Genomic DNA, 12,636 nt, shown 5'->3' with positions numbered 1-12,636 from the left:
TTCCCTTTTCTTTGTTGAAGAGGGTCTATGCAGTCTTTCTGCCTAGTCCGCCATCTTGCCGGAACCTCTCCTTCCCTTTTGGTTTTTTAACTCTAGGTCTTTGCATATTTCTTTATAATACTTGACTTTGTCTTCTCAAGCTGCCATTTGAAATCTTCTGTTCAGTTTTTTTATTTCATCATTTTTTCCATTGGCTTTAGCTTCTCTCCATTCAAGAGCAAGTTTCAGAGTCTCTTCTGACATCCATTTTAGTCTTTTCTTCCTTTCCTGTCTTCTTAATGGCCTTTTGCTTTCTTCATGCATGATGTTCTTGATGTCATCCTGCAACTTGTCTGGTTTTCAGTCATTGGTGTTCAATACATCAAATCTGTTCTTCAGATGATCTCTAAATTCAGGTGGGATATACTTAAGATCATATTTTGGCTCTTGTGTACTTATTTTAATTTTCTTTAGCTTCAACATGAACTTGCATATGAACAACTGATGGTCTGTTCCACAGTCAGTCATTGTGTCAATTAATAACACAAAATAAGTGTCTGATGCTCATCTCTGTAAGAAGTTTGGTGGTGTAGTGCATAAGGCATTTGGCTGCTAAATAGAAGGTTGGTGGTTCAAACCCACCATCTGCTCTGTGGGAGGAAGATGAGGCAAGCTACTTCTGTAAAGATTTACAGTCTTGGTAACCCAGTGGGGGTCACTATGAGTCCAAATTGATTCTATGGCAGTGAGTTTGATTTCAGTTTTAGTCATCTTTGTATTCATTTTTAGTACATGCTTCCCCTCATAAATAGCAGATTCTCTTGGAGGTCAGGGCCTTTGAGAGACGGAACATAAACATGATCTCAAGGGGCTCCCTCTTAATCCTCTTTTATTTAGCTCACTATTAATCTATCCAAGATTTTTCGGCAACTAAGATGAGAAGCAGCAGCTTCAAACCTATTAGAGAGCAGAAAGAAGCCAATTTACAAATTTTAATTTGTGATGAAAAAATCCTCCAATTATAAGTTTCACAATAGGATAAGGAGCATGAATTGCCATTTAAAAACCTGTCTTTTCCAGGGAAAGAAAAGTAGGAAGTTTTATCTTCTATTTCTAGTAGCTTCACAATGCTTCATAATGCCCCTGGGATAGATGGGACCAGTGGGGGAAACACACAGGGGAGTTTAGAGTTTGGGGGAGGCAGGTGAGGTGTGGCCACTGGACCATCACCAGCTATTTGTTTAAGAGTTTAGGTGGAGTTACCCTGTGGTCTGTCCCGTGATGGCTCAGAGCGTAGGAGGATGGTGTTTCCTGTCTCCAGAAAGCAGCTTATAGCTGAGGAGGAAATGAAGCCCGACTAGCTAGAAGAGAGGAAGCAATGGAGACCCAGGGAAGGATTTACCAGGCCCCTGTTTCTAACTAGTAGAACTGCTTCCTTTATTCTGAAGCCTTGCTTTCTGGTCAGAAGATTCTTTACTCTCCCTCTGGCTTCTCTCTTCTTAACAGCTCTGAGTCTGCCAACTAAGGGATCCATAGTTCTCTTGACTTCTGAGAGACAGGACCAACCAAGATATATCTTCCTGGGTACCCTCCTCTCAAAGAACAAGAGATGTTCCCTAGTCCCAGTCTTTTGGGAAGACACTGAGAGAGAAAAAAGCAGTCTTCAGTCAGACTGCATAAATCCTAGGAACACTGGAATTATTTTCTCCACTGATCTAGGAAAATTCACCTACAAACTGGTTATTCCACAGAAAAGGAATTAAGAAACACACAACTTGAAGAATGTAATGTCACTGAATTATAGACACAAATATTGTTGAATTGGTGTATGTTTTGCTATGTCTATTTTCAACAACAGCAATTTAAAAAAAAGGAAGGGGGATTGGGGAAAAAAAAAAAAAAAAGAAGAAGTAGAAGAAGAAGAATTAAAAAACAGACCAGGAGACTTGCTGCCAAAGCCTACGAAAGAATGAAGTTTACCTAGTAACTGATGATTCTATGCTGAGGCATTCAGCTATTTGTCTCTACATCTATCCCCACCTACCTAGCTAATCTAACAACTTTCAGTTTGGAACACCTGGTTTAAATGACTTGATAGGAGCAAATTTTGTATCCAGGGGCTGGGTAGCCCCAAATCATTTATTTAGCAGGGATCAATACTACATTCCACTCAGTATCTGGAGGTTATCTACCTAGGCTGAGGCTTCTGGCGCTAGCCCAGACCCAAGGACCCTGGAAGAACAGCCAGGGGACTGAATTTCCTGCATCTTCCCAGTATGATCTCACTCCTGCCATTGTTGCTGGGGTTCAGCTTGGGCTGCACTGGAGCAGGTAAAGACCGTCCCTTCCTTGCTCCCATTTGGGGACTAGAGGGTTTAGTTTTGTTACAGGATTTGGACACCCCAGGAGAGTTTGTCTCCATAGTATACACTTCTAAAGTATTTTATACTGTACCTTTTTGGCAATTTTAAGGAGTTGTGGTGGCATGGTTAAAGCATTCAGCAGCTAACTGTTCAGTCAGCGATTCGAATCTGCCAACCACTGCACAGAAGGATGAGGCTGTCTGCTTCCATAAAGATTTATAGCCTTGGAAACCCTATGGGGCAGTTCTACTCTGTCCCAAATTGTTGCTATGAGTCAGAATGGGCTCAATGGCAGAGGATTTCATTTGTTTTTTGTAGCAATTTTAGTAGGACTTGAACTGTGTAATTGTATAATATACATTCCCTGTTAGAATGTAGGCAGTGAGTTTGTAGGCAAGGATAATATCTGCCTTGCTTCCTGTTGCATTCCCAGCTCCTAGCTTCATAAATATGTACAGAGTGAATATTTAATCATCTTTCCAGCACAGAATGAGGCTGACTCTTTCCTTTGATTCCTTCTCACAGAAAAAGGCTGACACCCTTTACCCCTTTTTCTCTCTTAATAATTGGCCTTATTGAAGATCTGTGTTCTGGGTAAATCACTGTGTTTAAACATGAAAATAATCTTGGGCCACTTCTATCCCCCATTCTTAGTCTCACAGAAAGAAGAAATTGGATCTAAAAGCTTCTCTGCTTCTATCATCTATTCCCTTTATTTGGGACTCTGAGAGAATCCAGTAAGACTTGGTCAGCAGACACTAAGTGTGGAATTTATGCCAGACTCCCTGCATGGGACTATGGCTTGGATTCCTAGTGGAGAACCACTCCTGACTTTCCCCTCCTACCCTCCACTCCCCATCCCCTGTTCTCTGGCTCCTGTAGGTGGCTTTGTGACCCATGTGGAAAGCTTCTGTCTGTTGGATGAGGAGGGCACGCCAAAGGATTTCATGTATTGTATTTCCTTTAACAAGGATGTCTTGACCTGCTGGGATCCAGGGCAGGCCAAGATGGCCCCTTGTGAATTTGGGGTGCTAAATGGCCTGGCTGTTGACCTCTCAGCATACCTCAATCAACAGGAAAACCTGCTGCAGCGCTTGAGCAACGGGCTCCAGGACTGTGCCACACACACCCAGCCCTTCTGGGGACCACTGACCCAAAGAACAAGTAAGGAGAGGCCATAGAGGGCTATAAGGAAGCACAGAAGGGAGGTAATGGAGGGTACCGCAGCAGATGAGGGGTTTGAGAAATGGGCAGGAATGAAACAGGAAAATGTGTGGACTGGAATGTAGAAAGAGGGGAAGACTGAGTCTCATGAAGAAACAAGGTAGTTGATTGGGGTGGAGCATAAGAAGAGGAGGTGATGTTTGAGTTGGTGAGAAGCCATTGGTTGGGTGAGCAAGAAGAGACCAGGATGCAGATGCAAGTTCAACCAGGGATGTATCAGATTAACCAGAATGTCTTTTCCCCAATTGCTCTGGTCTCTTCACCTCAATGCTGATGTTTTAGGTGTGGGCTGGGCCTAGGCATAAAATATTTGGAAAGGCCCCCCAGGGGATTCTGACATTCTCCCTCTCCCCTGATCCCTTGTGTTGAGAATGACTTGAAGTCCATAAGAGAAAACTTGAAGATTTCCATAGGACAGAGTACTGTGTCTTAAATGTAGTTTTTGAATCATCTCTCTCTGAATTGCCTAGGAGAGGTGCTTGTTAAAAATTTAAGTCACTGGTTACCATTCCAGATCCACTGAATGAAAATATCTGGGGATACAGCCTAGGGAATCTGCATTTTAACACAATTTGTTGTATTTTCACTTAAGATTTTATTTGAAAAGCACTAAGGTAGAAGCAAGTAGAAGGGTCACCTAAGAGAATAAACTAGTAAAAGATGGCAATATTAATAGTCTCATTAATTTGTTGTTTTTGGTTGTGGTGGAGTCAATCTGACTCATGGCAACCCTATGTGTGCAGCGTAGAACAGCTCCATAGCATTTTCAAGGCTATGACCTTTTGGAAGTAGATTGCCAGTCCTGTCTTCTAAGACATCTCTGGGTGGATCTGAACCACCAAACTTTTGGCTAGAAGTCAAGCATTTAAAGTCTAGTGCTTAACCATTTTTGCCTCCCATGGACTCCCCTTAACTCCAAATTTTAGAGAGCTAGTCTTGAGTTAGGCTTGTTTCCTTTTCCAAGGAGAGCCTTCATTTAAGCAAATTAATTTGTTAAACAATATTTTTTGGGAATTTTTTTTTTCCTACCTTTAGAAATCCCAATTTACCAATCTGGGCTTATGCACTTGAAATAAATACAATGACTTTGTTCTGGAACAGCTTGCAGTTCAGACCTGACTTCTACTCATTGTGATTGAACCTAATTTTGGAGGAAAAAAGAAAGGAAAGTTCAGTGAAGGATTGGGAGAAGGAAAAAGGCAAAGCAAGAGTAAATACTAACTTCTCATTTTCAAAGGGATATGTGGCACAATGTGAGTGGGTTAGAAAAGATCTATGAGGAATTGAAGTAGGAAAGAAAGCAGGTTGGAGAAAAGTCAGAATGTTGCCCTTCTTCATGACCATGCTTCTTCTCCTATACAGAGCCTCCATCTGTGAAAGTAGCTCCAGTCACTCCTTTTAACACGAGGGAGCCTGTGATGCTGGCCTGCTATGTATGGGGCTTCTATCCAGCTGATGTGATCATCACATGGAGGAAGAATGGGCAGCCCATCCCCTCTCACAGTAATGCCCATAAGACTGCTCAGCCCAATGGAGACTGGACATACCAGACTCTCTCCCATTTAGCTTTAACCCCTTCTTATGGGGACACCTACACCTGTGTGGTGGAGCACATTGGTGCTGTTCTGCCCATCCTTGAGAACTGGAGTAAGTACATGGCAGGCAAGAGGAGTTAGTTTTAAAGCAGAAAGATAGTGGATGGTGGTGGTAGAAAAAGGAACACCAATATTATGGCGGAGGCAGTGAGATGTGATAGGTACATGGTATATAGACAAAGGAGATGCTGAGAATGGGAGTGAGTCTAGAGGAACTTATGGAGGATTTATGGCCAGAGTTGGGACAATGGGATGAAGGAATGTTGTTAATTATGATTGTTGGTAATGTGGTGTAATTGATGTCGTGTGCATGTTTGGGGGTGGGAGGGGAGCATGACTGTGCTGAAAAGAGGCTGCAGATTTCATAACTGTATTTGCAGAATGAACAATTGTTATACAATATTCTAGGCTCCTCAGATTTCAACTATTCTGTTGTAAGGTCAGGAATGAGGGTAGGGAAAATAAAGTTGCAGAACAAAGGGAACTTTCTCTTGGTGCAGGGCAGGACTGAATTTGGGCTGCAATGTTAGGGATAATGGAGGAGGAAAAAACCATGGCTAGTAGACATTTTGGTGTATATACCTGGGGGCTAATGAACAAGGAGCCAGACACCATTGTCTGAACCCCAGGATTGAGAAAAAGATAATGAGAGGAGTAGCACACAGATCTGGAGATTCTTGAGGAAGAAGAAAGATGCCAACAAAAGGCCAGGGAACAAGATCTGAAGCCAGCCCTCTTTGTGGGAGTGTTATATCTTGCTGGGAAGGGCATGGGAAACAGAGAGTGGAACCCACATTTCCACCCAAGGTCTCCTGGGGAAAGTCACTTTTACAGGGTGCACAAGGACTTGCTTTTGGTGGTAGAACATTCATTTTAGCATGGGAAAGGAACCCTGCAGGGCAAGCTTTAGTGTAGGACTAGCGCTAGAAAGTTGGGGGCTATGAAGTGGGATAGAGACCGGTTCTGGAAGGACATTGGAAAACCTAGATGTGGACAGGTACTAGGATTGAAACTTTTGGAGGTTAGTAAAAGTTGAAAGACATTTTGATATGAAACTGCTCAGATGAAGCAAATAAGGGTGTAAACATTGTCACCTTAGGGGAAATGGAGAGGGGAGTGAGGAACACTTTATTCTCTGGTAAGAAGTGACCTTGTAGTGAAGGCAGGAAAGGGGATGCCTAAGAGAGTTCACTGTATTAGAGAAGAAATGGAAGTTGGGGTGCTAACCCTGGGAAGATGGGTTTCCTAGGGTTTCCCAGGAATAGGGGTTCACAGGATTTGGGGGGTGCTTAAGAAAGGCCATTTCCTTGGAAATGGGTTGGTGTGATCTAGATCCTTGGGGTTGGGATAAAGGATCTTTGAACTTGTTGGGTGGAGGTCACAATAAATTGCTTTGGGTGTGAGCAATAGGGATTGGTTCTAATAAAATTCTATTTCTGTAGCACCTGGGCTGTCACCAATACAGACAGTGAAGGTTTCTGTGTCTGCAGTGACTCTCGGCCTGGGCCTCATCATTTTCTTTCTTGGTATGATGAGCTGGCGGCGAGCTGGCTCCTCTGGTAAGTGATTCCCTGAACCTCTATCCACAGTCCTGTTTCCAATCTCTGCTTACTTTCTATTTGTGGCTGATTCTCCCATTCCTACCCCATTCACTGTGAATAATGTCAGATACAATTATTCACAAAGATCCTCCTATAATCACGTATCTTCCTCTCTTTAGGTTATACTATCCTCCCTGGGTCCAATTATCCAGAAGGTAACATCTCTATTGGTCTTCTTGTCTACTAGTCCTTTGGTGGCAGTGCTGGTGGTAAGGTGTGAGGATTAGAGGGAGTCAGTGTTGGGTTTATTTAATGGCATGTATAGTAGGGGTGAACCTCCATGAGAATGTAGCTGAGGGCATGATTTAAACTGTTGTTGTTGGTAGTAGGAGCAGGAAAAGAGGAAAGCCTGCTTCTTCCTCTTTTACCTAGTAGAGTGTCTATGGGGAGAGAACTGATGGTGGCTCCTGTGTTAGTCCTTAGTGACCTAGAACCTTCAACCTCACTGTATTATGGGCTCAGCATCAGGTGGTTACAAGGGTAAGTAATGAGGTCAAACTGAGTTTAAACTTCATTATCTCCTTTTTATTTGCTCTACAGGTCGGCACATTTCCTAGAGACAAAAATCCTACAACTTTCACTCCAAGTGAGGTGGTTCTTCCCCTGTACCCTCAAATCCTCAAAGTCTTCTTGGATCTTATGGTTCCCCTGTCCATGTAAACCTTAGCAACTTGGGGGACCTCATTTCTGGGAAGAGTCTATAACCAAAGGCTTTATTCCTAGGGTGAATATAACCTGGGCAGGAAGGTTAAAGAGCCATTTTGAGGGGCCCCACTATGTCACAGAGGACATCAAGTCACTGGTGACCATTTCTGAGAATAAACTCCAGTGGAAACAGTGTGTATCTGTGTCTTTTTCTTGGAGTCCTGGGGAGGGAATATGGGCAGAGCTAGGGGCTAGGATGATTCTCTCCTAGTTGAGTAGAGGAGTCAGGGACTCTTCTTATTTCCCCATCTAAACACCACAGAACTTGGAGCAACTTTCTGGTTTTTAAGTCATGAGAAGAAAATTAACTGTGGTGGGATGGAGTCATGGAGTGAGGAAGTGGAAGAGGATTAATAATTTGTTATGAGCATTAAATGAGCTTTAATGAGGATTAAATGAGTTCATACTTGTAAACTGCTGGAACAGTTTTATTGCTTGGCACATAGCAAGACTGCAACAGTAGCATTAGATATTATCAGCTACTGAGCTTTCTGGGTCACGCATTGTGCCGGGTGCTTTACATGCATTATTTCATTTGATCCTCATCACAACCATAAGGCACACCCTCAAATAGTCAGGATTCAGGGGGCAGAGCCTAATTTCAGATCTGAATTCTGGATAAAGTTGTTCCATACCCTGTACGGGATAGGGAATATAGCTCATATATATATATATATATATATAGGCACTGGGCTAAGTGCTTTATGTTTGTATCTTATTCATTGCTCACAATAACCCCATGGGGACAAACTGTCTCTGTATCACAGATGAGGAAACTAAGGCTCAGAGAGGTTTAGTAACTTGCCCAAGGTCAAAACCAATTCACTATATAAAATGTTTGTCCATCTGAGCTATAAGTATGTTGTTGTTGTTGTTGTTATGTGCCGTCGAGTCAGACCCGACTCATAGCGACCCCTCCTTGGGTTTCCGAGGCAGTATCACTACGGAAGCAGGATTGCCCAACCTTCCTTCCGAGGAGTGGCTGGTGGGTTTGAACTGCCAGCCCTCTGGTTAGCAGTCAAGTGCCTTAGCCACTATGCTACCAGATAACTTTATTCTGAAGATCCTCATGCTGGTAAGCACAGCCTCTTCAGGGCCACTCTTCAATTCTCTTCTATCTCTAAACTCTAGTGGCACCCAGAATTGGGAGACACTGTCTTGTGCTGTTTGTTTTCTGGTGAAAGATGACATCTGCTGGACACAGAAGGTTGGGCTGAGGAGTTGTTTTTGGAATTAGAGTTGGGTACATATTGGGGAGGGGTGTCAAAGAAGCCCTGGTGTTGCAGTAGTTAAGCATTCAACTGCTAAGCCAAAAGTGAGCAGTTTGGACCCAACAGCTGCTCCACAGGAGAAAGATGTGGCAGTATGCTTCTGCAGTAAAGACTTACACCAAAACCAAACTCACTGCTCTCGAGTTGGATCTGACTCACAGCGACTCCTCCGTGGGTTTCTAAGGCAGTAACACTATGGAAATAGACTGCCCAATCTTCCTTCCAAGGAATAGCTGGTGGGTTTGAACCACCAGCCTTCTGGTTAACAGTCAAATGCCTAGTTCTATATATATATATAACCAAACTCACTCCCATCAAGTTGATTCCAACTCATAGCAAGCCCCACTGGGTTTCTGAGGCTGTACTACAGAATCATTATTAAGTTAGAATTGACTCCCAGCAGTGGGTTTCTACACATGGGGTCACCTTGAGTCGGAACTTCATGGCAATGTTTTTTGTTTGTTTTACTGCACTGAAGGCAGTGTAAGTGGTTAATGTGCTCAGCTGCTTACTGAAAGGTTGGAGGTTTTACTCCACCCAGAGGCACCTTGAAAGAAAAGCCTGGAGATCCATTTCAGAAAAACCAGCCATTGAAAACACAATGGAGCAGTTTTGCTCTGACACACATGGGATCGTCATGAGTCAGAGTCAACTCAACAGCCACTGTATACTGGATTAAGGACAAAGTACAGAAATCAGAAATAAAGACAACTAGTGGAAGAGTTTAGGTTAATAGAGAATTGTGGAAGGATAACAAGGGGTTATGGATACATGCTTCTGTGAGGGTTTCTGTATGGAGACGTGTTCGATCAGGATTTGATAAGCTGCAGGGAGAGGTCAGTCAAGAGACAGACTGTACGATTTTCCTGTGTGCTTTTATCCTCAGTTATCTGTGTGTGGATGGTTGTTGTATATGTCATGGGAACTAGAACACTCTATCCCTAGACTATTTCAGCACTGATAGGGGCCTGGAGAAGAGTGGTGGTACCACTGCTTATATAGATTGGAAGTCCAAAGTAGGTGTTCAGTGTTTGCCTAATCAATCCTTGCTGTAGGTTTCTACGTAGAACCTCTAAATTAAGTAGGTTTCATTTTATTCCTTCTTAAAATTATAAATATATATTGAAATAAAGTTTTCCAGCATGGATGCATGTGGGGTGAACAACTAATTTTAACCAAAGAATGTGGTCTTTGTCCCTGATTCTTGGGAGGTAACTTCTTAACCCTTGAAATTTCCTGAGAGGTTAGAGTGTCTTTATTATTCATGAAGGTATCTAAACCTGAGAGTTTGTGCTAACAATATGAGTTAGGATATGAGCTAGCCACACCAAAAAGACTCACTGTGCGATATCAGCCCAACTCCAGGGAGGGAAAGGGACTGAAGGCTGAGTTCCATTATATGGCCAATGAGTCAATCATGTGTACACAATAAAACACCACTAAAAATGACACTGGAGCTAGGATGAGTATCCCGGTTGGTGATGAACACTGAAGTGTGGGGAGGGTAAGTCACTCCTGGGGACATGGAAGTTCTCAAGTGGGGACCCTCCCAGACCTTACCTTATGCATCTCTTATGTTGGTCCTGATTTGTAATTTTTATGATAAAAGTGTAATAGTGAATTATTGAGCCTCAGGGGATAGTGAAAACTCTTGAATTTGTAGTCAGAAGGTCAGAAGTGTGGGCAACCTGAGAATCCCTGAGGTTGCAGCTGACGTCTTGAAGGGGAACTGGGAACCCTAAAATTTGTAGCCAGTTATTTAGAAGTGTTGTTGACCTGGCAACTTGTGGCTGGTGTTTGAAGTCTTGGCAGTCTGGAAGTCTGTGGCCTTTAACCTGTGAAATATGACCTAACTATGGATAGTTAATGTCAGAATATAATTGATTTTAGCATACATTATATATATTTTCCAGTTTAATCTGATAAATGGTCAATTATATTGGAAGAAGTTTTTCTTCTAAAGTATTTTTATTGTATTGAAAATATATAGAACAAAACACTCTCCAATTCAACAGTATCTACAAATATAATTCCATGACATTGATTACATGCTTCATGTTGTGAAACCTCCATCACTCACTTTTTCCTAATTATTCCACCACCATTAACATAAACTCAACGCTCCCCACCCCCAGACAAAAATTTCCCCTTCCCCTCTCCCTTGCATCCTGGTAACCACTAAAAATCTTTGGTTTCTATATATATACTTATTTCATATAGTGAGATCATATAGTATTTGCCCTTTTGTGACAATTATTTCACTCAGCATGTTTCAAAGTTTATCCATGTTGTGGCAGATATCAGTACTTCATTTTGAAGCCGGACTGGAGTGGGTCCCTGCCCAGAGCACTGTAAAGGCCAGGAGACAGGACAGAGCAGATTTTGATGAAAGAGAAAGTAGGTTTATTATCTCATGCAGGGTAGGAGACAGAGAACATGATCAAATCTGACTCTCCCAGTTGGGTTTGGGGTAGAGCTTTTATAGGGTTCAAAAAAGGGGAAGTTATATATATTCAACTTATTTCTGGGGAAATTGATTGCATAACCATTAGGGGCAGGCTCAGGATGGAGGCCAGAAGTGGCCAATGGACCTCTTGCTTCTTAATTTTGTCCTTCTTGGACTAGACTTCTTTCATTCCCTTCCAACAGAGTAGCTCTTAGCTCCTTGCAGGTCATCTGAGGGCATCAATTGGACATAATTAGCTGGTACAAGTCATCAGCCAACCTGGGTTATGTTGTCCGGGTTTGTTCCAGTCACTCTGCCTGGGTTCCTTTCCCGGGGCACCATATGCTACTTGTGCAGAAACAAGCTAATAAAATGATTAAGCTAAAAGAATGGAATGTAGGTGAGGCTACTCTCATGATAGTATATAACGGGCTCTTCTTGGCTTCAATTTCTCTTTATGGCTGAATGATATTCCATTGTAGTATATATAGCATTTTTTCAATCCATTCATCTGTTGATGGTCATTTAGGTTGTTTCCTCTTTTTGGCTATTGTGAAAAGTGCTGCAGTGAACACTGGTATATAGGTTTCTGTTTGCATTCCTGTTTTCTTTTCTTTTAGATATATACTTAAGATTAGGATTGTTGGGTCATAGGGTTAGTTCTATAGTTACTCTTTTGAGGAACTGCCAAACTGTTTTCCACAGTGGCTGCACCATTCTGCATTCCCACTAACAAGAGATAAGAATTCCACTTTCTCCACAACCTCTCCAACACCTATTATTTTCTTATTTTTTAAAAAATCATTGCCATTCTAAAAGAAGTAAGGCGCTATCATTGTGGTTTTGATTTACATCTTCCTAATGGCTATGATGGTGAGCATCTTTTCATATGTTTTTTTGGTCATCTGATGATTTGGTCATCCTCTTTGGTGAAATGTCTGAGTTCTATGCCCATTTTTTGATTGGGTTGCTTGTCTTTTTGTTGTTGAGCTGTAGTTTTTTCAAATATATTTTGTATATTAGACCTTTATGAGATATATCATTCTGAAATTTTTTCTCCTAATCTGTATCCTCTTCCCTTCATTGATAAATTCTTTTGATGAACCAACATAATTTTATGAGCTCCCAAAATTGAGTTTTTGATGTTAAATATATTTGCATTCCAAGGATAAACCACATTTACTGTTGCTTTTACTTATCTAGTATTTCACTTAAGATGCTATATTTACTTTATTTATTTATTTATTGTGATTTGGGTGAAGATTTACAGAGCAAATTCACTTTCCATACAGCAGTTCACATATACTTTGTCTCATGGCATTGGCCACAGTTTACCACAATGCAACAGCTCCCCTCCAACTTCCTCCCCATAGTACCACTTCCCAGTGTCCATCCCTCCATACTCTCCTGCCCCCTGAGCTGTCTCCTTGTGCATAAGCAGCCCTTCCTTCT

At 42.0% G+C, this 12,636-nt stretch overlaps 1 protein-coding gene across 1 annotated transcript; it reads left to right on the top strand.

Annotated features, from left to right (window-relative positions):
- Positions 1-2,255: 2,255 nt before the first annotated feature.
- Positions 2,256-6,949, top strand: LOC103195794 (HLA class II histocompatibility antigen, DM beta chain). Its single transcript, XM_007939433.1, has 5 exons — positions 2,256-2,310; positions 3,225-3,506; positions 4,929-5,213; positions 6,604-6,720; positions 6,882-6,949. The coding sequence occupies exons 1-5, from the start codon at positions 2,256-2,258 to the stop codon at positions 6,947-6,949; spliced, it is 807 nt and encodes a 268-aa protein (XP_007937624.1).
- Positions 6,950-12,636: the final 5,687 nt, after the last annotated feature.

Source organism: Orycteropus afer, unplaced genomic scaffold (assembly GCF_000298275.1).
Source record: "Orycteropus afer afer isolate SDZICR_OR568_19922 unplaced genomic scaffold, OryAfe1.0 scaffold00059, whole genome shotgun sequence".
Classification (NCBI taxonomy): Eukaryota; Metazoa; Chordata; class Mammalia; order Tubulidentata; family Orycteropodidae; genus Orycteropus; species Orycteropus afer.
The sequence above is the reverse complement of the archived record's forward strand: the minus strand, read 5'-3'. Positions and strand labels throughout refer to the sequence as shown.

Excerpts from the sequence above, each read along its gene's own strand:
- LOC103195794 (XM_007939433.1), top strand. The coding sequence starts at position 2,256 with ATGATCTCACTCCTGCCATTGTTGCTGGGGTTCAGCTTGGGCTGCACT. Across the intron at positions 2,311-3,224 it reads CTTGGGCTGCACTGGAGCAG|GTGGCTTTGTGACCCATGTG; the intron begins GTAAAGACCGTC and ends TGGCTCCTGTAG. Across the intron at positions 3,507-4,928 it reads ACCACTGACCCAAAGAACAA|AGCCTCCATCTGTGAAAGTA; the intron begins GTAAGGAGAGGC and ends TCTCCTATACAG.